This window comes from Nyctereutes procyonoides, unplaced genomic scaffold (assembly GCF_905146905.1).
Source record: "Nyctereutes procyonoides isolate TBG_1078 unplaced genomic scaffold, NYPRO_anot_genome, whole genome shotgun sequence".
NCBI lineage: Eukaryota > Metazoa > Chordata > Mammalia > Carnivora > Canidae > Nyctereutes > Nyctereutes procyonoides.
Genome location: NW_026575126.1, coordinates 68014867 through 68041088, shown reverse-complemented (window position 1 = coordinate 68041088; position 26222 = coordinate 68014867). Strand labels below are relative to the sequence as shown.

Here is a 26222-nt window from a genome sequence, read left to right as displayed (position 1 = left end):
CTTTGGGAGGTAATTAAGTCATGAGGGTGGAGTCCTCATGATGGAATTAGCACCTTTGTAAAAGACACAAGAAAGAGGCTCTCTGCCATGTGAGGATACAATGAGAAGGCAGCCATCTGCAAACTAGGAAAAGAGCCCTCACCAAGAGTCAAATCTGCAGGCACCTTGATCTTGAACTTTCGGTCTCCAGAACTATGAGAAATAAGTTTCTGTTTAAGCAATCCAGTCTATGGTATTTGTTAGAACCACTCAAACAAAGACAGTCCTGTTTATTATTATTTTGCAATCTAAGATTGTGTATTTCTCTATTTTTACACACATTCACATCTTCATTCCCATTACCTTTCATTGATCTCTTCATCATTTAATAATTTGATAATTTAGGAGCAGCTGGGTGGTTCAGCTGATTGAGTGTCTGCCTTTGGCTCAGATCATGATCCCAGGACATGATCAAGCCCCACATTGGGCTCCCTGCTCAGCTGGGAGCCTGCTTCTCCCTCTCTCACTGCCTGCTGCTCTCCCTGCTTGTGTTCTGTCAAATAAATAAAATCTTTAAAATAAAAAATAACAATTTGATATTTTGTACCATTTTCCTTGCTTTTCAGTTGTTTTCAATATTATTTGTCTACAACACTGTCTCTTGAATTCTCTTCAAATGTGCTATATTTTCGTTGATTCCCATTTAAAAATTTTCCAACCACCTTTTACAATTTATTTTTACGTTCCCTCATCTCTCATTTTGTTTTCATGATCTGTGGTATAAATTTCATTTCTAATCTTTGTACTTTTTAAAAGAAGGGCACCTGGGTGGCTCAGTCCGTTGTATCTGGCTCTTGATCTCAGGGTCATAGGTTCAAGCCCTGTTCCACAGTGAGCATGGAGCCTACTTAAAGAAAATAAAAATAAAAAATAAATAAAATTAAAATTAACTTATTTGTTTTCTTATGTTCTTTTAATCTGCTCTCTCCCTTGTCACCATCCTTCTGTACTATTTCCCTTTAATTGCATATAAATCAGATCCTCCAGGATTTTTTCACTTTTCTTTTTTCTTTTTATTTTTTCACTTTTCAACTCCTCTCACCTCACCACCTGTGTATCAGGTGTGTCCTCTCTGCACTAACCCTTAATGCTTCCTTGCCACTAGAACTTTGCTTCTCCCTCACTCTATGATACATATATATATATTTATATTTATATTTATATATATTTTAGACCTTTTCCTTATTATACTAGAAATGCACTTGGGGCCTTATTCCCCTTTGGTGTGCTAAGATGCCATGATGAGGTGCTCCTTGCATTTCTGACATACTGAAAATAGGGACTTCTTCAATTGCTATCTCTGTGATTCTTTCATTTATTGTTCTGTTCCTCGTACAACAATTTAACAAACACCAATTGAACATCTTGAATGAGACAGCCAGACTTTGAGTTCAGAAACAGAGCTTTATTTTAAGGAGCTCAATTTATAGTGGAAGAGGCAGAAAAGTAAGCTGACCACTGATGGGTATTAACTACCACAGTGTACTTGGCAATAAAAAAAGTATCACAAGGAATCTTGTTTGATAAGTGAAGGTAATGATCCCTCCCTGCCTCCCACCCCCAGCACCACCTAGGATGAGACAATGATCACAATGGCCTTTGTTAACTTGTAAGGAGCTCCCTGTTATGGGGCAGTTTTTCCTGGCAAGAAGCACCCCTATTATTTCTGTGGTGAGAAGAAAGATCGTTCAAGGTTGCCAAACCTGGAATGGTCACAGCTTTTTGTCTAATAGAGAACTGCCCCATCCCCTCTGCAAACCAGATCCCAATGTCACTCCAGAAATGCAAATCCCTTTAAAACAAGTCTTAATGAGGGGCACCTGGGTGGCTCAGTTGGTTAAGTGTCTGACTCTTGATTTCAGGTCAGGTCATGATCTCAGGGTTGTGAGATTGAGCTCCACACTAGGCATGCTTAAGAGTCTCTCCCTTTCCCTCTGCCCCTCCCTTCTCTCGCCTCTTAAATAAATAAATAAATAAATAAATAAATAAATAAATAAATAGTGTGTTAATGGGTATGATACCTCCTACTTCCACACTCCCATGCATTGCTGGTGACAACTTGTTGAACTTATCAGGACTTGAGAAGAAATTTTCCAGCAACACATGAGCATGGTGTCCAAAGCCACCTTGAAAAGCACTGGACTTTTGTCTTTGTTCTAAGAATAGAAAGGAAAGAAAAGGTATTTCAAATGAATTAAACTTCTATGAGGAGACAAATGTTAAGAAAATGGATCTCTGCTCCATTGAGGAATGTGTTTTCTTGATGGATCTATGAAGGGAGTAGATTACAACCCTCTGGGACTGAGCCTCTTGCCCAGGGGGTTTATGCATTGCACTAAAGACAGCAAGATCCTGGGGTTCACCCCTTCCTTGTCCCTGTTTTCTTCTGAGGATGAATGGCGAGGACTTGGAAATCATGGGTCTTGGGGAAATCTGTGCATTCTGACTCCAGGCTTTGTTTGCACTCCTGGTTTTTCACATAACCATAAATCCTTATTTATTTGTTTATTTCATACTTAGGCTCCTTCTTGAATAGGGAAGAAAATAGTGGAATCCTAAAGTTCCTTGAGGCAGGCAGCTCCCCTGAGGCTGTCTGCTGGCGCCTGCGGCCATTGCATCCCTACTTTAGAGAAGGAAGTGAAGTTCAGGGAATCAAAGTATCTTGCCCAAGTCAGAATTTCTTAACTAGGAATGGTTATCGTGGCCTTTTCAGAAAAAATCAAAATGGTGGTGAAGCATCACTGTGCTTGGAAAAGTGGAGGAAATAAGGGTAGTTAGAGCTGTATACCCCTAGCGTCTTGCTTTTTTTTTTTTTTTCATCTTCAGAGCCCAGTCCAGGGATACATATCCTATGGCTCTGTAAGTTCCCAGAACAATTTTTTTTATCTATTTATTATAGTCAGAGAGAGAGAGAGAGGCAGAGACACAGGCAGAGGGAGAAGCAGGCTCCATGCACCGGGAGCCCGATGCGGGACTCGATCCTGGAGACCCGGGATCGCACCCTGGGCCAAAGGCAGGCGCCAAACCGCTGCGCCACCCAGGGATCCCCTCCCAGAACAATTGTAAGGAGACAAAGGAAGAAAGCCAGGATGCTCTTTTCTCATTTCCCATTTTTGGGTCCCTGACAGCCTCTTCCCTCCTAGGATGGGAAGGCCAGGCTGAACTCTACCATCACCATCCCGCCCCCCCATTCTCCTATTCCCCCACCCCCATCCTCCTCTCCCTACTGCAGAATCCCGAGGCTTTGCCCTCCCGGGACTTCGCCCTTCATCCTATGGTGCGCTTGCAGTTCTAGACTCGTACTGGTCGCGACCCGCTTCCCATGAACCTCTGCTTCCAGCGCCGCCGCCCAGCGGCGCGTTGCTCCCTACCCAGCAGTCCTTGCGCGGTCCGGCAGAGCGGACACCCAGGACTCCAAGATGGCTTCGCCCGGTGAGTACATGGACCTGGTTAAGGTTGCAAGGTTGAGGGCAGCAGCCGTGATGCGAGGTTCCGGGCTCACGGCTGCGCTGGGAGGGAGGGAGTGGGGGCTGCGGAGCCGCCTTCCCTTCGCTCTCCCTGCGGCCTCACCGGAGGCGCACCTAGCCCTTTGCCCAGGGTCCTGCACCGTCCGACGCTTCTCTGCTCGCTCAGCCACGCCGTCCGCCTGCCCAAGGCCCTGCGTCTCTCGGCTGCAGCGGGGAGGGTCAGGGCAGCCCAGGGACGCGTCTGCGAGCTTGGGAATGCACCACCTCCAGCCACCCTTCCTCTTCGCTGAACAATATTGACCCCGCCGCCACCTAGGCGCTTTGTGTTTGAACCCTGCGCGCAGCTTCTTCCCTTCTTCCCAAAGCTGAAGCTCAAATTAAGCTCCAGGAGGAGCGAATGCCTAGGACTGTGCCTGATACCAAGGAAGGTTGGACGCACGTATGTTGAATACGCTTTGAATAGGCTTAGGGAGGTGGAGCGACTTACTCAAGGTCACAACTAGTGAGAGGGCTGAGCTGGGCTGCTAAAGAGGAGTCTGGGGCCTCATGGCAAACTGAGCTTTAATCACAAGGATGGCATTATGATCTGCAGGCTTTTCAGTGGCATGCGTGTATAAGTCTACACTTACCAGACTGTGCACACTGATTTTTTTGTTGTTTTTGGGCTTTGTTTTTGTTTTAGTACGGAAACCATATTTTAGCCCTAGATCCTCTCACAGTAGCCTTGTCAGTAAGTCCCTGTCTGGAACATTGATCTCATTTTAAAGATGAAAATAGGGGATCCCTGGGTGGCGCAGCGGTTTGGCGCCTGCCTTTGGCCCAGGGCACGATCCTGGAGACCCGGGATCGAATCCCACGTCGGGCTCCCGGTGCATGGAGCCTGCTTCTCCCTCTGCCTATGTCTCTGCCTCTCTCTCTGTGACTATCATAAAAAAATAAAAAATTAAAAAAAAAAAGCCAACATCTTAAAAAAATAAAGATGAAAATAACAATCAGAGATGGAGTGTGGCCTGCTTGAGGCAGAGTTTTGATTAACCTACGTGGTTTTACCCAACTTCTATATTCTTAATATCAGCCTGGAGACATGAAGAGGGGATCAGAAAAGATGAGAATGATGCTGCTTTTCCCATCTGTAAAATCAGGCTTGAGATTATCAGCGGCAGTTATGTTGTTTAAAGAGGACATGTGAAAAGGAGGCACTGAGACTTGGCATCTTTTAAGTAGAGTGAAGTGATGAGTACTGTGGACTAAGCATTAAACAACTGGGTACATATAAGGTACTGGAAAGACTGCCTGGCCCTCTGTTGAGTGCTGGTCATTCCAGCTTCCACCCCGTAACCCCTGAGCAGGGTCATGTCACATCTGGCCCATTTATTTAGTATGACTCTAGGTGATGGAGTTGTGTTGAAGTCTCTTAAGTACTGACCATCTTTTAGATGGTGTCTGTTGCCAAAGCATAAAGCCACTAGTTCACTAGCAAATAAAGTGATGGGAATATGAGTTAGCAGCAGATGAGATTGGGAAAGCAAACTGTGGCTGGTGGGCTAGATTTCCTGTGGTCTGTTTTTGGCCTGTGAGCTGAGAATGGTTAAAAAAAAGGGGGGGGGGGTGTCCCTGGGTGGCACAGCGGTTTGGTGCCTGCCTTTGGCCCAGGGCGCAATCCTGGAGACCCGGGATCAAATCCCACGTTGGGCTCCCTGCATGGAGCCTGCTTCTTCCTCTGCCTGTGTCTATGCCTTTCTATGTGTCTCTCATGAATAAATAAATAAAATCTTAAAAAAAAAAGGAAACCCTCTTTATGTGTATAAATATATGGAAAAATAAATTTTAAATTGTTGGCTGTTTTCTCCTGTGATGTGCCAGGGCACTGTGCCAGCCTCTGAATGTGGTCATGAGGATGCAGAGTATGTATTCGTAGTTTGTGGGCTCAGAAGTGACCCAATTTTGTTTTGTTTTCAGTTACCTTTTACCAGTGAAAAATACTTTGACTTAAGATACTGTGTTTCTTTTGCACATCTCCCCCAACACAATCCTATGATTAAAAGCACTTTTAAACTTTATTATTCAAAGATTTCAAAGACAAAGGAAACAATAGTGTAATGAACACTTAGTACTCATGACTCAGTGTCAACAGTTAGCAACGTCTGCCATTCTAGTTCCATCTATATATTCGTCACTCGCTGCCCCCCATGTGGCCATATTTAAAGCCAGTTGGTTTTAGAATGATGTGTTCACACTCCTCACTGCATGCAAGAAGGCTTTGGGACTGTAGCAGAGGTGTAGCAGAGGTGTTGACTACATTCTTATTCAAGAAGAGATGTGGTACAGTCATTCTTGGAGGGAGGGCTCCTGAGCCAAGTGAAGACAAAACTGGCATGAAAAATGTGTACTTGTTAAACTTTTCTAGGAACAGAATGGATGGGGTGACAGAGAAAAGTACAGGTCTTTCTCAAATGACTTTATTGTTTGGTGTTACTACCACTGACCCTAAACTCTCTGACAGAGATTTGGCACATATCCCAAAATTCATTTGAGACTGTTTCATGTTCAAAAATATTACCAAACTAATCACATCACAGTTTCCTGTTTGTAAAAGAACTAAAGGGTGTGATTCATCCCTGAAGTCTTGTATGCTTAAAATGTTCTAAAGTTTGGTTTGTATGCCATTTCTTTCTTTGCCTCTGTCTTGTTTCACACAGACCTTACTGACATTTCAACAATAATAATATTAACAATTTACAGTTCTGAGTAAGGTTTGAAATGGTTTTATATAGATTCTCATTCAGTTCTTGGAATAAGCCATTTTACAGACAAATTGGAGCTCAGAGGTTATATGGGAAGGTAGTGCTAGTCCTTGAGATAAGGTGGGCAGGGAAGGAGGCCTTTTAGGGAATAACATTTAAGTTGAACTGGCTGTGTGATGATCCAAGAGCGCAGCACACATGAAGGCCCTCAGGTGAAGCAACAGAAAGGGGTCTGGCGGCAGTACGGAGCCTGGTGAGATGAGTGCATGAGATCATTGTCTGGTGATAGGATGTCGGTTTCTAAGAGCCAGGCTTTCGTCTGTAGCCAGTGCCGTATCCACAGTGCTAGCATGCTGCTTGACATAAAGTAAGTGCTCCATATTTGTTGGATGAGTGTTTTTTTTTTTTTTTTTGGATGAGTTTAGATGGAAGGTTTGGACCAGTTTGTTTGGGACAAGCAGTCTAAACCATAACACTCAGGCTATGTATTAAGCCTCCATTTGACAGACACTTGATAGTGTCCAGCTGGGCCAAGTGTCTGGTTCTCCAAATGACCTGTAGCAGATTAGAAGCTGCCATTGAGTCAAGAAGGGCTCCCAGTTGAGGCTATATTGTAATCATCTTGGCTTAAGAGTAAAATAGGAAGGGGACTGGGGAGGACCAGAGCAGGGTAGAACTGTGAATGTTCAGATGCTCATAAGGAGAGAATTGTCTCCTTTCTCATCCTCCTCATAGAGATCAACTTTAAAGAGCTGCTGAGCAGGTATTCTCTTCAGGGCAAGGAGCCAAAGACCACTGTCCCTTCATAAAGATTACCAACCACAGAAGGAGCCAGACCAAATTTACTCAAAGGTTTCTTCTCCATTTTGGGGATCCAGTTAAAGAAAGACTAAGGCTCTGTAAGGACCAGGTTCAAGAGTCCACCACTGAACGGAATCCCATAGATCTCCTGACCTCTCCTCACCTAGAGCCCTTCTTGTTCTATCCCCAAACTCTCTCTCTCTCTCTCTCTCTTTTTTTTTTTTAAAGATTATTTCATTTTTCATGAAAGACACAGAAGGCAGAGACCTAGACAGGGAGAAGCAGGCTCCTCACAGGGAGCCCGATGTGGGACTTATTCCCAGAACTCCGAGATCATGCCCTGAGCCGAAGACAAACACTCAACCACTGAGCCACCCAGGCATCCCTGTCCCCAGACTCTCATTGGAAGATTAGCTGCGGCCCATTGGATCATTTGGAGTGGTTTATATTAAGTCATTTAACATTTGCGGTCCAGGTAGGATACTTGAAGTAGACCTCAGATTCTCTTCAGGAGCATGGGAGCCAGACCTCAGGTTGAGCCCTGCCTCCTGCCCGCATGCTGTGTGACCTTGGCCAAGTTGCCCAACTTCTCTGAGTCAGTCTTCTCCACTGATAAAATAAAGGCATCAGCTACCTGCTAATACAAGTAAATAGTAGTTTTGCAATAATTATTCTGTCCTCCGCTTGATACTTAATTCCACACGGCCGTTAGGTTCAGTTTTTACAATTACTTCCAGTAAGCTGTTACTCAGATCTTGTTCGTTCATAAAGCTGTTGCTTTCTATTCACTCTGGCTTGAAAAAATAAATTTGGTGTGATATATTTATTCATAATATTACTTGTCTGCAGCCTTTTTGTGGTGACTTTATTGAACGGTTGAAGTAAGTGACACAAAAGGATGCTATTTGTCTTACTGGAGGTTTTTCAGCGTGTTTTCTGTTCTTCCTTTTCAGTACCAGTGAAGGAAAAGAAGCTCATGGAGGTGAAACTAGCAGAGCTGCCAGGCTGGATACTGATGCGGGATTTCACCCCTAAGGGCATTGCTGGAGCATTTCAAAGAGGTCAGAGTCTACAGGCTTGTGTCAACCAAAGCAAATGCTTGGGTATTCAGGTCTCTCTTTGCTCTGAATTAAATTTGAGCAGTAAAGGCTTCATCTCAGACCAATAAATTATGTAGAGAAAGACAGGGACAGATTGTTAGCCCCTGAATCTCCGTGTTTGATGGGTGATTGGTCCTACCAAAGGCTGGCTTTAAGATAGTTCAGCCAAGACCATGTTTTCTGTTGCTTGAAATGGGTACCATTGCCTTTGTCTTAAACATCTATGAGCATTTTTACATCATAAGACTTTTTTTTTTTAAGATTTTATTTATTTTTTCATGAGAGAGACAGAGAGAGAGGCAGAGACATAGGCAGAGAGAGAAGCAGGCTCCATGCAGGGAGCCCAATGTGGGGATTTGATCCCGGGATTCCAGGATCACACCCTGGGCAGACACTCAACCGCTGAGCCACCTAGGCGTCCCTCGTAAGACTTTTTAAAGGAGAAAGTGCGTTTGAAGTATAGCGAATGTCGGTCTGTGATATAATGCTCATCCCCCTGCCAGGCAAAACTTCCAGGATGGACGTTAGAGATGATCTCTCCTTCAGGACTGTGCACAATCACATCAGTCCCGTAGCACTTCTGTTCTCCTCCCAGGAATCAGAGACCCACAGCAACGCACGGGGGCCTGTGTAGTCTCCGGCCTCCTCTATGGCCTCCCTCCCTTCTGTTTTTTTTCCAGTTCTGGCTACACTGTAACTGTCTTGTGTGCCATGTTTTCCTTCTGCGCTGGGCCTTTCCTTAGCTAGGATTAGAATACTCTGACATGTTTCTTAGTGACAATAGTCCCTGACTGCTCTGCATAGATGAAAGTGGCCTGTTCATGCCCACAGCTCCCTATATTGTTCCTTCACAGCTTCCCTCACTGTTGTAAACTAGAGCCTTCTAGAATCATTTCATTTTTGTCAACCAAGCCAAGGCCCAAATAGGGCAGAAATTATTTCCTCACTGTTGGGGTACCCAGCAAAGAGATGATTGCACAAAGCCTTCTTCCCTCACAGGCAGACCCAGCTGGCCATAGCTAAGTGGGCCTTTAGTTGGGGTTGGGTTTTTGGTCAGAATTAGGGTAAAGGGATCCCTAGAGCTGGAGGGGAGCGTGAGGTAGGATCAAAGTCTTAACAGGCTGAGCTAGTTCTGTTAAAGTGAAGGCCAAAGCATGGGGGCAGAATCAAGGTGGGCCTAGCTGGGGCTTGTCCTGGGCTCCCACGGCAAGACCCATGGGGCATTTGTGCTTTTCTTCATCAGCCAGTGAATTTAGGATGAGCTGCTTCAAGAGCCAGAGCAGGACTGGGCCCCTGAATTTAAGCCAGACTTTGCACTGTGTGAAGCATTCACAGCAAAGTCTTCTCTCCTGTTTGTAGGTTACTACCGGTATTACAACAAGTATATCAATGTGAAGAAAGGGGGCATTGCTGGGATTTCTATGGTGCTGGCTGCTTATGTGCTTTTCAACTACTGTCGTTCTTACAAGGAGCTCAGTGAGTATCTCTCCGGTCACCTGCCATCTGGGGTTTCTCATAGCAGGGTGGTACTGGTTCACTGTCACGTTTATATGTCCATCATTTTACTGATGGCTAAAAATTGGGAGGGACTTGTCAGAATATAGTATACAGGATGGTATTTTAAGCGAGAAAATTGTCGCAAAGAGAAAACAAAATATAACGTGAAGCCAGGATAAAGGTGATGGTTAGGAAGCATTCTGTAAGGTACTGCAGGCTCTGCTGAGGGTTGGTGGAAAATTTTGGCTTCATCTTTCCAGCAGCCAATGCAAAGAGAGTACAATCTGGTCTTTGTGTTGCTCTGCAAAAGGGTAGCTTGTCCTGGGTCTCAGGCCAGAGAGGAACTTGTGTGGTGGGAGATGGTGGCACAGCATCCACGGCCATTGGCTTTTCCCAGACTGTTTCTGACCATGTCCAGCTCCCACCAGTCTGAAGGCCAGCCTCTTGGGGACTTTGAGTGCATGTTCTTTCTGGGAAGGAAGAGGCTGGCTAGGCGGCAGAGTAGCTCCTGAGACGCCTTTATACCTCCACATCTACTGATTCTGCTGAGGTGCTGGCAGGCCAGTTCTGGGTTATCTCCTGAAAGGAGTTCTCACGATGGCCTTATGTGATTTTTAGCCTGCCAGGCCCCTTGCCTCCTCCACCCCCTGCCCTGGGCCGCGGCTGCCCTCTTTTCTTATACTCTCACTACACCTTTTAAGAAACTTAACATATTGCCTTTCTAACTTCAGAACATGAACGGCTACGCAAGTACCACTGAAGAGGGCCCAGTGTGGAAGCACATTTGGCATTCCTGACCATGACTTTTGCCTGGCATCCTTGAATCCTTCCATTGCTTAATTCACAATTAATATCCAATAAAAGTTGACTGGTACTCAACTGCTTCCCTGGTATAGCCATTTCCCTGCCCTCTTGGAGTTCCTTCTACATCAGCAGTGAGATGGTGCTAGTTTCCAAAGGGTGATTCTTGTTGATGGCCTAGGGCTTTGAACCAGTGGCTGCCCACACAGCTTCAGAACCCTGTCCCAGTTCACTGGAGGTGGGGTGCCATCTAGTTATACCTCTTAAGTGCCTGGAGGTGTTTCCCTGCTCTTTGCACCTTGAGTATTCTAAGTACTTGTGAGTTTTTGTCAGCTGATGCTTTCACATCAAAACTGATACCCTGAGTGCTTATGAATGCCTTCCCTTCCCCTTTTTCTGCATATGCAGGCAGCAGTAGTGTGGGCCCTCCTGGAAAGAAAGCTTCACCTGTAGGAAGTTCCAAGGGAGGATTCAGGGGAGCAAGGGAAAACACAGGTCCTGACAGGAGCTCACAACTGCCCTGGGTGACAGGCACCCTCATCCTTAACCCTTCATCAGAGGTCTTCTAGTAAAGCGACATGAAGGCCAGAACTGGTTTCTTGAGGGGTATGCAGTAAGCACGTACGCTGCATGGAGTATACGGGGTGAGGTACTGTGGCTAATTATCTCCTAGGAGATCCAAACTTGAATAAGGTATTATCCAACATCTCAGATGAAGTGAGGAGACCTGCCATGTGGCTGTTCCAAACAAAGGCCAAGCTTCCAGACTTTACTAGCTGCCTGTACAGAGGCCCCCCCCCTTCCCTGGCAGCATCCCTTCCCTCTGAGATAGTCACCTGTCAAGAGGGGACAAGCAAGCACCAATATGAAAGCTTCGTGCCAGGCACATAGTGTGGCAAACAGCAGGAGTCCTCTCCTTGACAGAGTCCCTGAAGTAATGAGACGCAGCTTAAAAAACATGCTTTAATCAACCTCATAAAAAGTGTTCTTGTAATGGGACTTGGAGAGGCCCACTTGCCCAGCAGGTTGCAGGTGATGGTTTCACATTTCCAGGTTCAGGGGCAGGGTGGTCTCCGGAGGCCAAGGGTGAGTGACTGTACAGACACTTGGCGGGGCAGGAGGTAGGTGCACACATGGACTGCATCCCCTATTCAATGGGTGGTTGGCAGCTCCAGCTGAACATATACCTTGAGAGATACCATTGTCAAGTAGGCGCTCCAAGGCAATCAGCCCAGAGGAAAAAGACGCTCACACTGGAGAGCAGTGTGCTATTCCTCTCAACCACTGCCACCTGGGAGCAGGACTGGCTTGAGGCAACAAGTGCACTTAAGTTTGCCCAAAGGGCTGCCTTGTTCAAATCACATCGATAGGCACAGCTTCTGAACTCAGCAGGACACGGAGGAAGCAGGCATGACCTGGCCGAAGCTGTAAATGATCCATCAGCCCTGGGGTCACCAAGAAGTGGTGTTTAATGACGAGGCCTTGAGGGGAGAGGCTGCCTTCCATACAGACTGCTTAGCACAAGCCCCTGGCCACAACCTCCTCCCCTCCCCAGAGGGCTGTGTGCTGAGAGATCCGGACAGGAGGTGTGGATGCTAGACAAACATGATGCCGTCTTGGAAGGACCAAAGTAGAGCACTTATCCCTTTTAAAAGATTACAGCAAAATGATAGGGAAGCTGACAGACGTAGCCCCTCAGAATAACCCCAGCGTGCCTGCCTGCCAGCCCCAGCCAGAGTTGCACCAACACTGGTGTGAAACAGTTCAACGCATGCTCCCAAGGAGGGCCCAGACTGGTTCCCAACAGGGGGGGCCCTCTGGGCTGCTCTGAGCTGGCTCCAACTGCTGTCACTGTCCACTGAGAAAGGCCAAGTGCCCTTTGGTGCATCTGTTGGCGTAGTGTCCTTTCTCACCACACTGGGAACAGCAGGAAGGGAGGGAGGAGACAAAAACAAAAAACAAAAACAAAAACACCCACCGTTTTCAAATACAGTTTTCAAGTAAGGTAGCACCCACCAAATACCAGGTTAAGGATGGGACTCTGTAATTCTCAGTGGTACAGACTTTCAAACACAAAGAAAAAGGAGCTCCAAAGGTACAGTGGCCCAGAAACTCCAGCAGCTCAGCAGATGGAAGAGGCTACAGAGCCCAAGGATGATCTGAGAGCACACAGGAGGGAGCTCCTGCAGGCTGGGCCAACATCCACATGGGCCTGTCCACAGAAGGTCTCTTGTGGCAGGTGGCAGGACGACAAGAATCCTGTGGTACACGCCCCTCTGTATGGCTGGCCAGCCACTTACCTTTCTGAGGCACTGTTCTGGAGACAGGAGGCAACAACTCCAGAGAAGCCACCAGGCTCCTCCCCCCACCTTGGGGACCATTGCCGTGGACACAAAGGGTGGGCTGCACCCACAGTTTTCCCTCCTGGCTCTTCCATGTTTTCCTAAGCTACCCCAGGGGACAGGTTTTGGTTATAGGATCAGAGACATGGGACAATGGTTAGATGTGGGTGAACAGCCCCAGAGCATCACTTCAGAAATCTAGCACTGACTCAGCCTCATCCCAGCTCTGATTCCCCAGGCCCTTCCTTGGTTTCTCTTTGTTCATTCATACTACTCAAAAAACAGAAGCTGGTTAAAAGGTTGAACAGCAGCCTCGAGCACTAAGCAGGGGGTCAGGAGGACAGGTGGGGACACCCACTCAGGGCCCTCCCAGTCCTGGCTTCCTCAGCCTGGAATGCCGGGGTCTACCCAGTCATGGCCCCATCTCTTGCCTGCTCTATTTCTGGACCCCAAGGGCCCTATGTTCTCCCGTCTGTCTGATGTGTAGGTGTGACTGTGCGGATGAGTGGCCTGTGCAGCTGCTAGCTGGCCCTTGGATTGATAAGCAGAGGGAAGGACTAACCGGGCCCCTGCTCAGAGCACCTGGCATGGCCTTTGGCCTCCACAGCTGATCCTGGAGAGCCTGGGATTCCCACAAGGTGCCTTTAATGTCAACTAGGAGGCTGCCGTGGTGACAAGGGGGTTGTTAGGTTCTGACTTCACCTAAGTTTAGGATTCAGGAGAGCTTGCTTTGGAGGCCTTGCTGAAGAGTGCAGGGGGCAGGAGGTGAAGATGCCAGCTACACTGCCTCAGAACACATACGGTTTCTCTTACTTGAGAGGGGACTGGTCGGAGGCATACCCTCCTTTCTGTACGTTCCCCACCCGGTAGGGCTCAGGCTCAGCCTTCCCTGAATCCAAGTGCGCTTTTAACTTTAGCAGTTTGGGGCACCTGCCGTCTCCTCCTCGCAGAACACAAAACCCCTCCTGGGAAAGAGCGCTAGCACCTTTCGTTTCAGTGGGGCTGGCACAGAGCAGGGGCTGAGTGTGATGGCTGCAGGAAGTGGCTCAGCTTTTCCTGAGGGAAAGTTCTAGGAACAATTTAAGCTAAGCATACGCTTCCTGGCTCGGACCTTCTACTTGGGAGGCACGGATGCTGCTGCTCTCAGGCAAGAGCTCACAGATGTCTAAGTGTCAGATTCAATAATGCTTTTAGCAACAAAAATTAAATTGCTACCAACAGAGAACTGGTAAAGTAAATTGCAATTCTGTTATGCACCCACTGAAACAGATTAGGTTTACATAGAATGATCCACAACATATTATCAAGAAGGAAAAAAAAAAAAGACTACAGAATGTTATACATACCAGGGCCCTATTTATATTAAAATGTACTTTCCTAGTGCTTGTGTGACTAAAAGCTTGGCACACAGTTCTCCATGTGGGGTCCCCTGGGGGTATGAAGGAGCACCAAAACCAAAAATCATGACAACAAAGCCCACGGAATCAAGTGGCTGTTTTAGGAAAGGTGGGAATGGGGATAACACTCTGTACCCAAGACATTTCTATGTCATCTCAGTGGTTTTACAAAAAGCATGTACTAACTTTGTATTTTGTCTAATAATCCCCAAATCTGAGGGGTTTTGTGATCTAGTTATCAGTTGTTTCTGCGGATTTCCCTCGGTGGCGGCGGTTTCCTTCTAGATTTTGTGATTTTTAATTACAAACACATTCAACACTCTGGCTGTAGGAATTATATGTGGTCGGCTTGAGAATAAATTCCTTGTAGAGCCAGGCACCAGGAGCCCACATCTGGGTCTGTTTCAGATTGGAAAACCCAGTTTATTGCTTTCCAGCCCTCCTTCACTGAGGGTTGAATACAAGGGTCCCCTGGTGACTGTAAACTCTCAAGGCACTTATCTCCCCAATTTCCATCCAAAGCCAAGAATGAGACAAGTTTTCTAGTAGGTTTTTAAAGAGCTTACCTTACCCTGAGATAAAGGAGTGTGTGTGTGGATGTGCTAGGGGTGGGGTGAATTCTTTGTTTTCTTCTTACATGGGCTTAAAGCTTTGTGCCTTTCCCTTGGGTATGCTCTTGCAGGATATGAGGCCATCCTGAGACTTCAGAGCTTACTCCCTTCTCCTGGCTTTATGCTTATACCTTATCACTAGCCCCTGAAAGATTTCCCTCCTTTTCCCACAAGCTCCATCCTTTCATTCAACAGCATGTGTGATGGTTCACTTGGCCTTGGCGTGTCATGGATGGAAGGAAGCAGGATGGTCTCTAGCCTACCAGAGTAGCCCACTTTGACTCTGACGGTCAACAGAGACAAAGATGTTTTCATCTTTCAAAATTAACTACCTGAAGATCGAGGGAATGAATCCTGGCTGTGAAGGCCATACCAGCCCCCCAGCCCGGGACTCACCTTATAACAGGTGACCTGCTCCAGCGGCCGCGGTCCCCGGTTGCCCGCGCTGCTGTTTTGACTCTGCATGACCCCGATGACCTGCGGGGCTCTCTGCTGATTGGGAGAAGAGTTCTGACTCGTTAACTGGATCAAGGAGGACGACCTTTGTAATGGCGGATTGTTACTTTGCTGGAAAGAGTTACACAACACGGTTTTACTGTGGAAAACACGTGCACGCAGACTACCAATGGGGACAGGAAAAAAGAGTGCGGGACTGATCCCGCATGACCAGCAGGAAGAAGGGCTTCTGCAATGGCCCCGCTCAGGAGAGCAGGTGGAAAACAAATATCTGGTGATGATGGCAGGAGCCGCTGCCCGAAAAACACCATGCAGACACACAAAAACGAAAAATAAAAGTAGAAAACAAAACACCAAAGAGACGAGGAGGTCTCTGGGGCAGCAGGGCAAGGGCATGAGCAGGCCTTACTTTTGTTTCTGAGGTTCTAGCTTCAGGTCAGGATGAACGCTTGGTTCAGCCAGATGTTTAGCAGCCTACACGGCGAGCAACAGTCACAGAAAAACAGTTGGAGGCTGACATGCTGACCTGCGGTCTAGGGGCTGAGAGAGCCTTCTGCTAGGGAGTCCTGTGAGCCAGGGGGGTGGGGGCTCCTGGTGTCGGGGCTGGACAGCTAGGCCACCTCTCAACCACGAGGGCTCCTGGCTCTGGCCTCCGGTAAATAAATACAGGGGCACCAAGCTAGAGACCCCCAGGTTGTCATGGTCATACCTGCACCCAGGAACTCCCCGCTTTGTGATGAGTCCTATCTGAGTTATCCCACAGCCTCCTGAGGGTGGGGGTCAGTGCCAGATGTCTGGCCACCACAGGCCCTCCTACCTTAGCCCGTAGCCCTGAAGGACGGACGGGGCTTTGGCAATGGGCTCAGAGTCCAACATGTAAGAGGTAAGGATTTAAGATCAGTAGGTGGGTTTACTTGGCCTGTTGAGACCCTGCCTAACACACCTGGCCACCCTTTCTTCTGGGCCCCCAACCCTCCACTCCCATAAACAAATTCAGGGTGCCCCTGGTTTGGGTGGGGGAGGGGTGTGCACTGCTACAGATTCCCACTTGTCTGTGGCATCTCTCGCTGTCATGCTTGAGAGAATTAGCCTACTGCTGGGTTGTGGGACCCTTTTGTCTAGGGAGGTGGAGCCAGCTGGTCTTTCAGCCCTGTTCCCAGCCCTCCCTTCCTGCCAGGACCCTCCACATGGGGCACCAACAGCACAGGCAGGAGAGCCGGTCAGCTTCAGTTCTGCTCCAGGGCTGCTCCTGCCCAGCTGTGGCCTCAGGACTGTTTCCTTATTTATAAAGGGAGCAAGAGCAGCTGACCCCTGGTGCTCATGCTGCCCTCCACTCTGGCTCCCGAGGGGGTGCCACTGAACCACTTGCCACGCAGAGGGAAGAGAAGCCAAGTGGGCATTCAGCTCTAGCAGGCAGCCCTCCACCTCTAGAGGGAGAGACCAACTGCTCTGCTCCCAAATCTGCTGGAACTCAGGGTGATTCCCCTCCTGTCCCCTCCACCCTCTCCCACATCGCCAGTTGGGTCTGTAGCCGCCTGCATACTGGGACAGCCACTGCTGGGGAGGGGCCGGGGCACGGTACCTTTGTTGCAGGTTGCGTCTGCTGTGGCAGTGGGGGCTGCTCGGTGGTTCCCATTGGCAGTTCAAATCGAGGGCTGGTCACCCCGCAGCCAGAGGGTATGAGAACAAGGGGAGGAGAAGAGGGGATGAGAGAGGGGCCCCGCCAGGCTGTGTTCTTAAATCCTGGCCCTGGGAACTCACAGGCAGCCTGTGCCCAAGCATAGAGCAACACGCCTGAATATGGGGTAGCTGCTGGCTCTGAGCTCAGCCCCTGGAGCTTTGGAGAAAAGGGGCAAAAAGAATGGATTCGCCTGGACTCAGACCCAGCTCTGCTTACACCTGGCTGCTAGGACCTGGGGACCTGCAGCAAGAGCTACTTTCCAAGGGCTTCGGAAGTGGGAGTTCCTCCCAACACATGCCCCTCCCTGAGGGTCTAACTCAGGTGGCCAGACCACCTCCAACAAGACACACTCCCTGGGGAACCGCCCGGCCACCTGCAGGCTCCTGGGCTCTCACCTAGGGAGCTGGACCATGTCCTCAGCACCTGCCCCCTGTCCACTGTGTGGCAGTGACCAGGATACTGTGCTTCTGTGCAGGTGTCAGTGGGGTGGATGGAAGTGGCCCGGAGGTAGGAGGACGACAGTATTCTGCAGTCCCGGTGCCACCCCAGGGAGAAGTCCAACTCCATGACCACCCAAAGTGACAGACATGGACTAAGACCTAGGAGAGGAGCTCTGAGCCCTGCTGGGCAATGAGAACCCAACTTCAGAGGCCACAGGCCTGCCTTTGACCAGGTGCCACTCCTACCACCATGTGACCCTGGCCAATGGCTGAGCTCTGAGTCTCAGTCTTCTGGGTGAGATGGGGAGGTTCTCTCTCACACAAGCTTATGAAGAATTACATGAACTAGCATACGTGGAATCTCAAACTTGATGCCTCCACAGGGGAGGCCCCCATAATGAAGTTGGCTTCCTTTTAGGCACAGGTTCTTAACCAGAGGTCCCTAAGTGACATGCAAGATGTGAGCTTTTCTGGGGCACGGAGGCCAGCTTTCGTCAGATCTGCAACCCAGGAAAGCTTAAGTGCCAGACTGGACAGAGCCACCTCTGAGTTCAGGGAGCAGCACTGGCCCTTGCCCCGGGCCCCGTGGTGATACCACCCAGTCAGCAAAGCCCAGGTGGACCCAGGAAAGGTCTGGAGGGCAACAGGGCCTGGCTACTCACTGCATGAATTTACACGAGGGCCCCTCCGGGCAGAATCCCACGAGGTAATTCACACAGATGACTCTCCGAGTATGTCGGTGCCTGCACAGGGGACCTGTGGAGCCAAACATCCGGGACGCTCGGACCCCCTGCTTCAGGGGATGGCTTCATGCCCCTGTGTAACAGAGCCCTGGCCACACCATTGCCCAGGTGCAGAGGGCAAGAGCAGGGCTTTAGATGCTGGCTCTGCCTCGGATCCATTCATTAGCAGGCAGGGCATGCGACCTCCTAAGCGCGAGTTTCCTTATGCAAAATATAGGTGAGGATGCAGTCCACACGGGAGCTTTGGGAGGCTAAGGTGAGCTTAGGGTGTAGAAAAGCCTCACTGGCCCCAGGTGCATAACACCAGGTTTTGCTGGAACAGGTAGGACAGGGAGAGGTCATGTGGGCAGAGGAAGACAGGACCAGCCTTTTGCTGGGAGCCCAGTCACTCTGATACCTACCATGCTTGCAGAAGCCACGGTCATACCAAGGGCAGTCCTTGATCTTGGACTCGGGGTCGATGTGCAGGAAGGGGCACTCCTTGTTGCTGCACTCCCCTGCAGGGAAAGCCAGACATGAACCCATCTGGGGAAGTTCTGGGAGAGCTGGACTCAGACCCACCTCTGCTTTTCTCAAGGCTAGGCTTGCTGTGTGGCAGAGGGCCAGGTAGTTCTGGTGTCTCCTGGCCTGGTGAGTCCTGGTGAGGCTCCTCTCAGAGCCTCAGACTCCTGACCTATACATGGACCATGTACATGACTTGTACATGGTGCATCCCTCACACATGTCCATGCTGCCTTGAATGTCAACGACACAGAGCCGGGCATGGGGTGCGCAGTCATCAAATAACTCATGGCTCCACCACTTCTGCAAAGGGGGTATCCTGGGCACTGTGGGGTGCCCAAATATACAAAAGCACCCACTGAGTCAGGAAATGACTGGTCTACTCTGATCAGCTCTTCACATCTACTAGCTGGGATGGGACAAAGGTCTGAGGGTTCTATCTTTCAGAACAAAAGCAGGGAGGACCTGGGAACTTGAGGCTGGATCCCTATGGCAAGAGTGTGATAAAGCCTTTGTGATGACAGCTCCTCTCAGGAGCAACTGGTCCAGCTGGCCAGCAGCATCTTTCACCCAACTTCAGGAACCATCCAGATGGGCGGCTGTGCCACATGCTTGCCCTCCCTGATCCACGTTACACATGAAAGGCCAATCTGGTCACTGCTTTTCAGAGAAAATGTAAACTCCTTCTCAGACACACAAGTCCCTGTGAGGTGTAGCACACCCCTCCCCCAGGCTGCTCCTCCCCCAGCCACATTGGCACCCCAGCTGGTCACCATGAGCGGCCCCTTCTTAGCCTTCAGATCCTAGCTCCGTCTCACCGGAGAGGCCTTCCCTGACCATTCAGCCTAAGGACAATATGGTCCTCCAGACATGGTCCCATCCCTGTCTATTTCCTTCAGAGCACTTCCTACATGTCATTTTCATCTTTGTTTCACTGGTGTCAGCTGCCTCTTTCCCTGGGCCTCTAGAACAAAAGCACCAAGGGACGAGGACTGGGCCTGTCCTGTTTACTACGGACCCTCCAGTGCCAAAGGAGGACCCTCACTTGTGTCCCGGATGATAGAAGCTGCAGACAGTACATGTGCACTAGGACAGGCTCTGTAGGGAAAGAGCAGGCAGGGGCACCAGAGGCATTGGGGGGCTGCCAGGCCCAGCAGGAATGAAGGAACCTGGGCCAGGCTGAGAGGAGCCCTTAAGAGTCTGTCCAGGAGGGCTGGCTCCCGCCTTTGGTTCCAGATGGGAGACGGCATCCATGAAAAGGGGACGCCCTCTTCTAGTGCTGGTTCCAGTGCTGGTATGGGTGGGGCAGGACCGGGAAGCCTGGGTCCTATTTCTGACCATCTGCACTTTGACTTCACAGCTTAAGCTACCTCTACAAAGAAAGCACAACTATCATTAATAAACCATCAGGCCACACCTGTTGGGCTGCTGGACTAATCAACATCTCCTGATGACAGCTCTGAAAGTGTATAGTGCACCCAGCACTACCCCACCCCCCTACCCACCACAAAGAGTACAGCAGGCTTCCAGTCTCCCGCTGGGTCCCTGCACAGGGCTGGACATCCTGAGGCTAGAGCCCACCCTCATCCTAACCAACAGGGCTCCTTGCTAGGCAGCCTCACCCACAGCACAGAGCCAGGGTATTCTAGTTCCATCAGGGAGTGTAACAGCCCTGCCGAGCCCTGGCCCGCCCCTTTTTCTCCATGCAGTCCACTTAGGATGGCGAAGAACACATGTTCTCTACACAGGGATCAAGGCAATCTCAAGGTGAGGAGTGGTGCTCTTGGCCACCAGAAAACAGCCCCTGTTTACAAACTACTACCTGGGACCACATTCCCAGAGAGGAGGAACTAACACATGCCTGGAGCGGGGTAAGGAGTCACCATGTTGGAAGCAGCAGCTGATTTAGGGGAAAAGGCCAGTGTGAGCAGAAACAAGGCCTCCAGCCAGCTGCCTGGCTTGCTCACCCATCATGTAACCCTCAGTCGTCTCCCAAACTTGCCCAAGTACTTGAAACTAGAGGGCCAGATGAGGTTGGTGGGCACAGCCTAAGATTCTGAAGCCGGACAGCTGGGAGATGGTAGAAAGTGCAGGCGCCCAGCCAGCTGCTTGTCCCCTCTGGGTCTCAGGGCTGGCAGAGGCCTCCCCGGGGCTCCTGAGGCCAGGCGTCTGCTTACCAAACTTGGAGTAGAAGTAGCACTCGGGCATCTTGGTCATGTCGTACTCGTGTAGGAACTCACACTGGTCCCCCTTCTTGCACAGCCCCCGCAGCCAGTGTTTGCACACAACAGTCTTCTCACCGCTGATGTGGCGGAATGGACACATGCCCCCTGCCAAGGAAGACAGTGGGGCTGTGAGGAGGGTGGTGCCTTCGTCCCACACATCCCTCGAGTACCTGAGAGCAACATGTCCTGGAAGGTTGTGGCTGCCTCTGGCAGAAGTCAACGTAATTTCAGGCAGTACATAAGCACACATCTTAGGTTTTAGTGCTTATTTTATTTCAGCGTGTTTTGGGAAAACCCAACAAAAACAAAAAATCATGATTTCACCAATATTACTCTAAAATGGAACCTTAACAAGCCTAAAGGTAGTGGGAAAATGAGCTTCTTTCTTAATTATAGTTCTAGTGATACACAGACGTGGCAAAAATTGTAGGGGCAGTAAAGGAAAAACTAGGGTTTGGGAAACACAGCCCCCCAAAACAGAAGGTAAAGAGGATCACCAGCAGAAGCTTTGACTCCAAGTGGGTTCTACCTCTAGTTATAAGGGCTCACTTAGCATTCAAGAATTAAGAAAGAGAAATGCATCATACACAAACTGAGGGAGGTCTGCCTTCTTTTTTTTTTATTTTTATTTATTTATGATAGTCACAGAGAGAGAGAGAGAGAGAGAGAGGCAGAGACACAGGCAGAGGGAGAAGCAGGCTCCATGCACCGGGAGCCCGACGTGGGACCCGATCCAGGGTCTCCAGGATCGCGCCCTGGGCCAAAGGCAGGTGCTAAACCGCTGCGCCGCCCAGGGATCCCCAGGTCTGCCTTCTGTAGCAGGTCCCGAGCAATTGGCCACCAGATGGGACACAGCCATACTCCTGGAAACTCATGTTTCTAACTCATGGCCTGGTGGGACTACTGGGGAAGACCCAACCAGAATGAGGTTGTAACTGGGAAAGACCCTAGACCAGCCCCTTCTTACAGAACTTTGCACTGGTGTTCTGTATCTCTGCCATCCAATATGGCGGTCACTGGCCACATGTATTAACTAGCCACATATGGCCAGTGGCTACTAGTCAACACAGAAGACAGCCACAGTGCCCTGTGATAAGGACAGCTATCTGACAGAAGGCGGCGGGTCAGAAGGGCAGAATTAATAAGCACAAATGTAGGAAATAGACCAGAAGCCCAGTGGGAGATGATATTCCAACCAGAGAGCCCCAGGGCAACCTGGTTGATCTACCCAGCAGGTCTATTGTTTCCCTGGGAAAGGCTAGAGTTATAAACCAAACTTGCCAAAATCATCCAATAAAACCATCCCTTTGCTCCAATTTTGTGCTCCCTACTCAAGCTTCTGATTAAAATCTAGTTTCCAAATAAATTTGCCTACAGGAAGAAAAATGCCCAGACCTATACAGGGCATGTAAGGTCTCACCCAGCAATCTGTCTCCTTATCAATTAGTGGATAGTCTGGTTCCAGCAGCCTCTGTTGGAGTCTGGTTGGTATGAACATGGCTCCACAGGACAGACTACTGTAGGGGTTTTTGATGACAGGGTACAGAGGACAGGGAGCTTGGGTAGACTATAGAATCAGAAAGGCTTGGGTTCAGACACTGGCTCAGCCACTCACTAATTCCAAGATCTTGAAAAAGTTTCCGAACACCTCAGTGCTTGGGCCTTCTGTCTTTGGGCCACAGGCAAAGTGAGGTGAGGTGAGGAGGCAGACTCAGAGCGAGGCTCTGTCCTGGGATTCAGATTTCAGGAAGAATACCCCATCATGTTCCTAGTCTGTCCAAAGCACAGTAATTTCATCTAGGGATACTGTTAATCTGCAGAAAGTAATGCAAGCCAGAGACCTGACAGCCTGAAGTCTGCTAGGGGCCAGGGTGGCAGAAAGCACCTCAGGGGGAATTTTGAGGAGCCAGGGGTTTCTCACCTTTGCCACAGGCAGCTTTCAAAAAGAATTCGCAGACAGCAGCTCCCGACTCTGCAGGAAGGAAAGGAGAAGCATCAAACAAAGTGAGGTGTGACTGGGGACAGCTGAAGACATAAGGAGGGGACCCTTCTTTGACCCCTGAAGTGTTCAGGGTACAGAAAACAAACTAGCAAAAACAAAACAAAGCTTGACCACACACACAAAAAGCTGCTCATTTTAGTCCTTCCCTGCGGACACGTATGTAGAGACCAGTCATCCTGAGAGCTTCCTATAAGCAAGATGCTTTCTTTTTTTTTTTTCTTTTTTTTAAATTTTTATTTATTTATGATAGTCATACAGAGAGAGAGAGAGAGAGGCAGAGACACAGGCAGAGGGAGAAGCAGGCTCCATGCACCGGGAGCCCGACGTGGGATTTGATCAGGGGTCTCCAGGATAGCGCCCTGGGCCAAAGGCAGGCGCCAAACCGCTGCGCCACCCAGGGATCCCAAGCAAGATGCTTTCAAGGAGTTAGGAGTGGGCAGGGGAAGGATGGAGCACAAGATTACAGAATTACCCCCAGTCTGGACTCCGACCTTCCAGAGGGCTAACTCACGGGCACTTTAACTTGAGACAGAGGGAGGGTGTGAGCTCACCGGAAGCACAAACAATCAAATGGGGACTCGAGGGAGGGACAGGCTCCAGAGATGGGGCGGGTGCCTCCGAGGCACTATTCTGGTGGGAAGAGCATCAAGGAAAACAGAGGCAGAATGTGCCTGCCCATGATCTAGCTCATGGTGGTACAATACCAACACACAATTAAAGACTCACGGTCTTCTGCTTCCACAGAGGCAGCCAGTTTGGGTGAGGTGAGCCAAGGAATAAAGGCAGAGTGCGGTATCAGTGACTCCAGGGGGCAAGCCTTTGCAATCAGCCCAGGAATTCACTCACCATGGCTGCTAGCATAAACTCTCCCTGGCTTCATTAACAGTTTTCTCCATTGGCAGGCATTTTAGAGCTGCTGAAAACCCACCAAGAGCAGTTTGGAAAGCCACTTTCATCCTTCTCTTCGCTATCTTGTAAGAGACTCCTTTTATTCTCAGTAGCAGGCAGATTTTGCTAGGACAGACTTAAGGCTGTCAAGGGGGTATCACTGGTTTGCATCTCAAAAAGCTTAAGAAGCAAAAAAAAAAAAGTTATTCATTTGCATTTCAAAAAAAGTTTAAAAAGCCTTATATTAAGGAAGGCATCACAGAAGAGTATTTCTGGGCTCCACTCAGAGGTTAAGGTTACTTCATTGCTTGAAGCCAGAAGTCTACAGTCCTGGGGGTGGGTCTCAGGCAGATAGGTTAAGAGTATGTTTTCAGGGGAGAACTGACAATTCTTCCCAAAACTAAGATGGCAACGAAGTGCCCAAAGGAGAAACGGTTGTGACCACCCAGGGCTTTAACACACTGAAATAGATCATGTACTGGCAGAGGGCAGAGGGTGCCTACCAAGTCTGAGCCCTAAGCCAGGGCAGCACCCATGGCCAGGCATGTCCCTGACCCTCCTTAGAACAGGTATGTGGGCCTCTGCACCTGCCCACATAGACTCAAGTATGTGTGGTCCCAGGCTGGAGAGGAGAGAGGGAAGGAGCTGCCCTGCATGGGTGGTTCCATCAACACAGGGAAAGGACACATGTGCAAAGGTGGATGAGCATGGGGTGGCTGGGTGGCTGAGTTAAGTGTCTGCCTTTAGGTCAAGTAATGATCCCAGGGTTCTGGGATCGAGTCCTGTATTGGGCTCCCTGCTCAGCGGGTTGCCTATTTCTCCCTCTCTCTTGGTCCCTCCCCCACCTGTGCTCACTAGCTCTCTCTAGCAAATAAATAAAATGGATGAGCATGCACAAGCAGGAAGTGATCACATGTGTCCAGGGGTAGTTAATAGTGTGTATCTGAATTTCAGCAGCTACTTATAAGATGTGTATAGTAGAGATGGAGGTGGTGTGTACATAGGGTTGCCAGAGGTATGTCTCCTGGGTATAAGTGGTATCTCACAGGGAAGTGTCGGCATGACTGAGACAACTCATGCGTGCATGATAAGTGTGACCACTTGAGAGGAATGAGGCTGCAAGGAGGCTCTTCCAGGACACAGGCCTGGGTGAACATGGGCCTCTGGCATGGGACACAGCACAGGGAACCACAGACTGAACCAGTAAGGAACACTGGAGAGCTCACGTGGTTCCACCATGTACCAAGTCGCCAAGGACCAAGTGGTCTTCTGCAATTCCCTTCCCCAGAACCAGGTGCCCCATCTGTGGATTGAACCGAATGACCTCTAGGCTTTAACATTACATTCCAAGTGTGACTGGAAAAGAGAGAAGAAAACTGCCGGTGTCTTTTAAAGTGCTAGATATCCACCTAAGTTGCGGGGGGTGAAGGAGCTAGAGACTATCCTTTCACGGTGGAGAACAAAGGGAACTCAGGCAGCTGCCCAGGTGTGATGAATGACTCAGAACTGGAGTCCAGAGAAAAAGTGAGGGATAGGCTGCCAGGAGGGCACATCCTAGAAGAATGGAGCTTGAGAGTCTAACTGGGAATCCTCTACAGAGAGGAGACAGGTGGTCGGTCCTTCCTCCAGCAAGACTCCTCCAAACGCCCAGTTTTGATGAAACCAAGGAGAGGGGGCTCAAAGTGTGTGTGGGGGGGAGGGGGGACTGGAGTCAGAGAAGGGGAATGTCTCATTATTTTCTTTTAGTTATGTCAGGGAAATAATTTCCAACCTCAAACACCCGCTTTCGTTCACGACTTATTCCAACAACCAGACACGATCCTGCCCTCCAGAAGACTGTATCAGAACAGCCCCAGGGGATCAAAGGTTGGAGAAAGGGGGGCTCCCGAGTCTGAATGGGGGAAGGGGGTCCCAGGATAGGGGGGAAGGCGTCCCCAGGACCGATGCAGAAAAGGTCCCGGGACCCACGGAAAGGGCGGCCTGAACCGAGGGGAGGGGTCCCGGGGCCAAGTCGGTCGTGCCCCTCGCCCCGCGGCCCCGGCCCCGCGCTCACTGTCCATCCCGGGGAAGGGCAGCGGCTGTGCCCCGAGCTGCTGCTCCACCGCGATCTCCAAGTCGAACTTGATGTGGTCCACGCTGGCGATGATTTCCTGCATGGCGGCGGCGGCGGCCACACCGGCCCGACTACTCCTCAGGTCTCTCGCCGCCCTCACACTCCTCCTACCGGCCACCGGCCCCGCCGCACACGGTCCTCCGCCTCTTCCAACCTCGCCGCCGCCGCCGCCGCCGCCGCCGCTGCCGCCCGAGGGATGCCGGGAGCTGCCGAAACCCGCGCCGGCCTCTCGCCTGTCCAGACCCGGCCAGTAGAGCTGGGAGTACGGGACGCTCCGTCAGGCCAGGCTAGCCGCCAGCCGAACTCCTACCTCCTCTCGCCGCCCGGGGTAACCCGCCTCCGCGCGCACGGGGCGGGGCTTTCACGTGGCGGAC

At 49.9% G+C, this 26222-nt stretch overlaps 2 protein-coding genes across 5 annotated transcripts in view; one reads left to right on the top strand and one right to left on the bottom strand.

The window, feature by feature from the left end:
- The first annotated feature begins 3384 nt into the window (after positions 1–3384).
- LOC129519593 (ATP synthase subunit f, mitochondrial) overlaps positions 3385–26222 on the top strand; it is a 41141-nt gene continuing 18303 nt past the window's right edge. The window contains exons 1-4 of one of the 2 annotated variants that reach the window (XM_055340251.1): positions 3385–3471; positions 8005–8112; positions 9511–9627; positions 10380–10522. In XM_055340251.1, the coding sequence (XP_055196226.1) occupies positions 3459–3471; positions 8005–8112; positions 9511–9627; positions 10380–10408 (267 nt within the window). In that variant the 5' untranslated portion in view covers positions 3385–3458 and the 3' untranslated portion in view covers positions 10409–10522. Of the gene's footprint in view, positions 3472–8004; positions 8113–9510; positions 9628–10379; positions 10523–26222 lie in introns of those variants that run through there. The other variant, XM_055340253.1, reaches the window with a different exon arrangement.
- Positions 12138–26045, bottom strand: CPSF4 (cleavage and polyadenylation specific factor 4). Of its 3 annotated transcripts, none has more exons than XM_055340254.1 (8): positions 25789–26045; positions 22767–22817; positions 20798–20950; positions 18521–18616; positions 18039–18132; positions 16838–16910; positions 15196–15366; positions 12138–12366 (listed from the first exon to the last, which is right to left on the bottom strand). In XM_055340254.1, exons 1-8 carry the CDS (start codon positions 25889–25891, stop codon positions 12298–12300), a joined length of 810 nt encoding a protein of 269 aa, XP_055196229.1. In that variant the 5' UTR covers positions 25892–26045; the 3' UTR covers positions 12138–12297. The 3 variants fall into 3 exon arrangements, with proteins under 3 accessions (XP_055196229.1, XP_055196230.1, XP_055196231.1); XM_055340255.1 differs by having other exon boundaries at positions 15196–15291; XM_055340256.1 differs by having other exon boundaries at positions 15196–15288.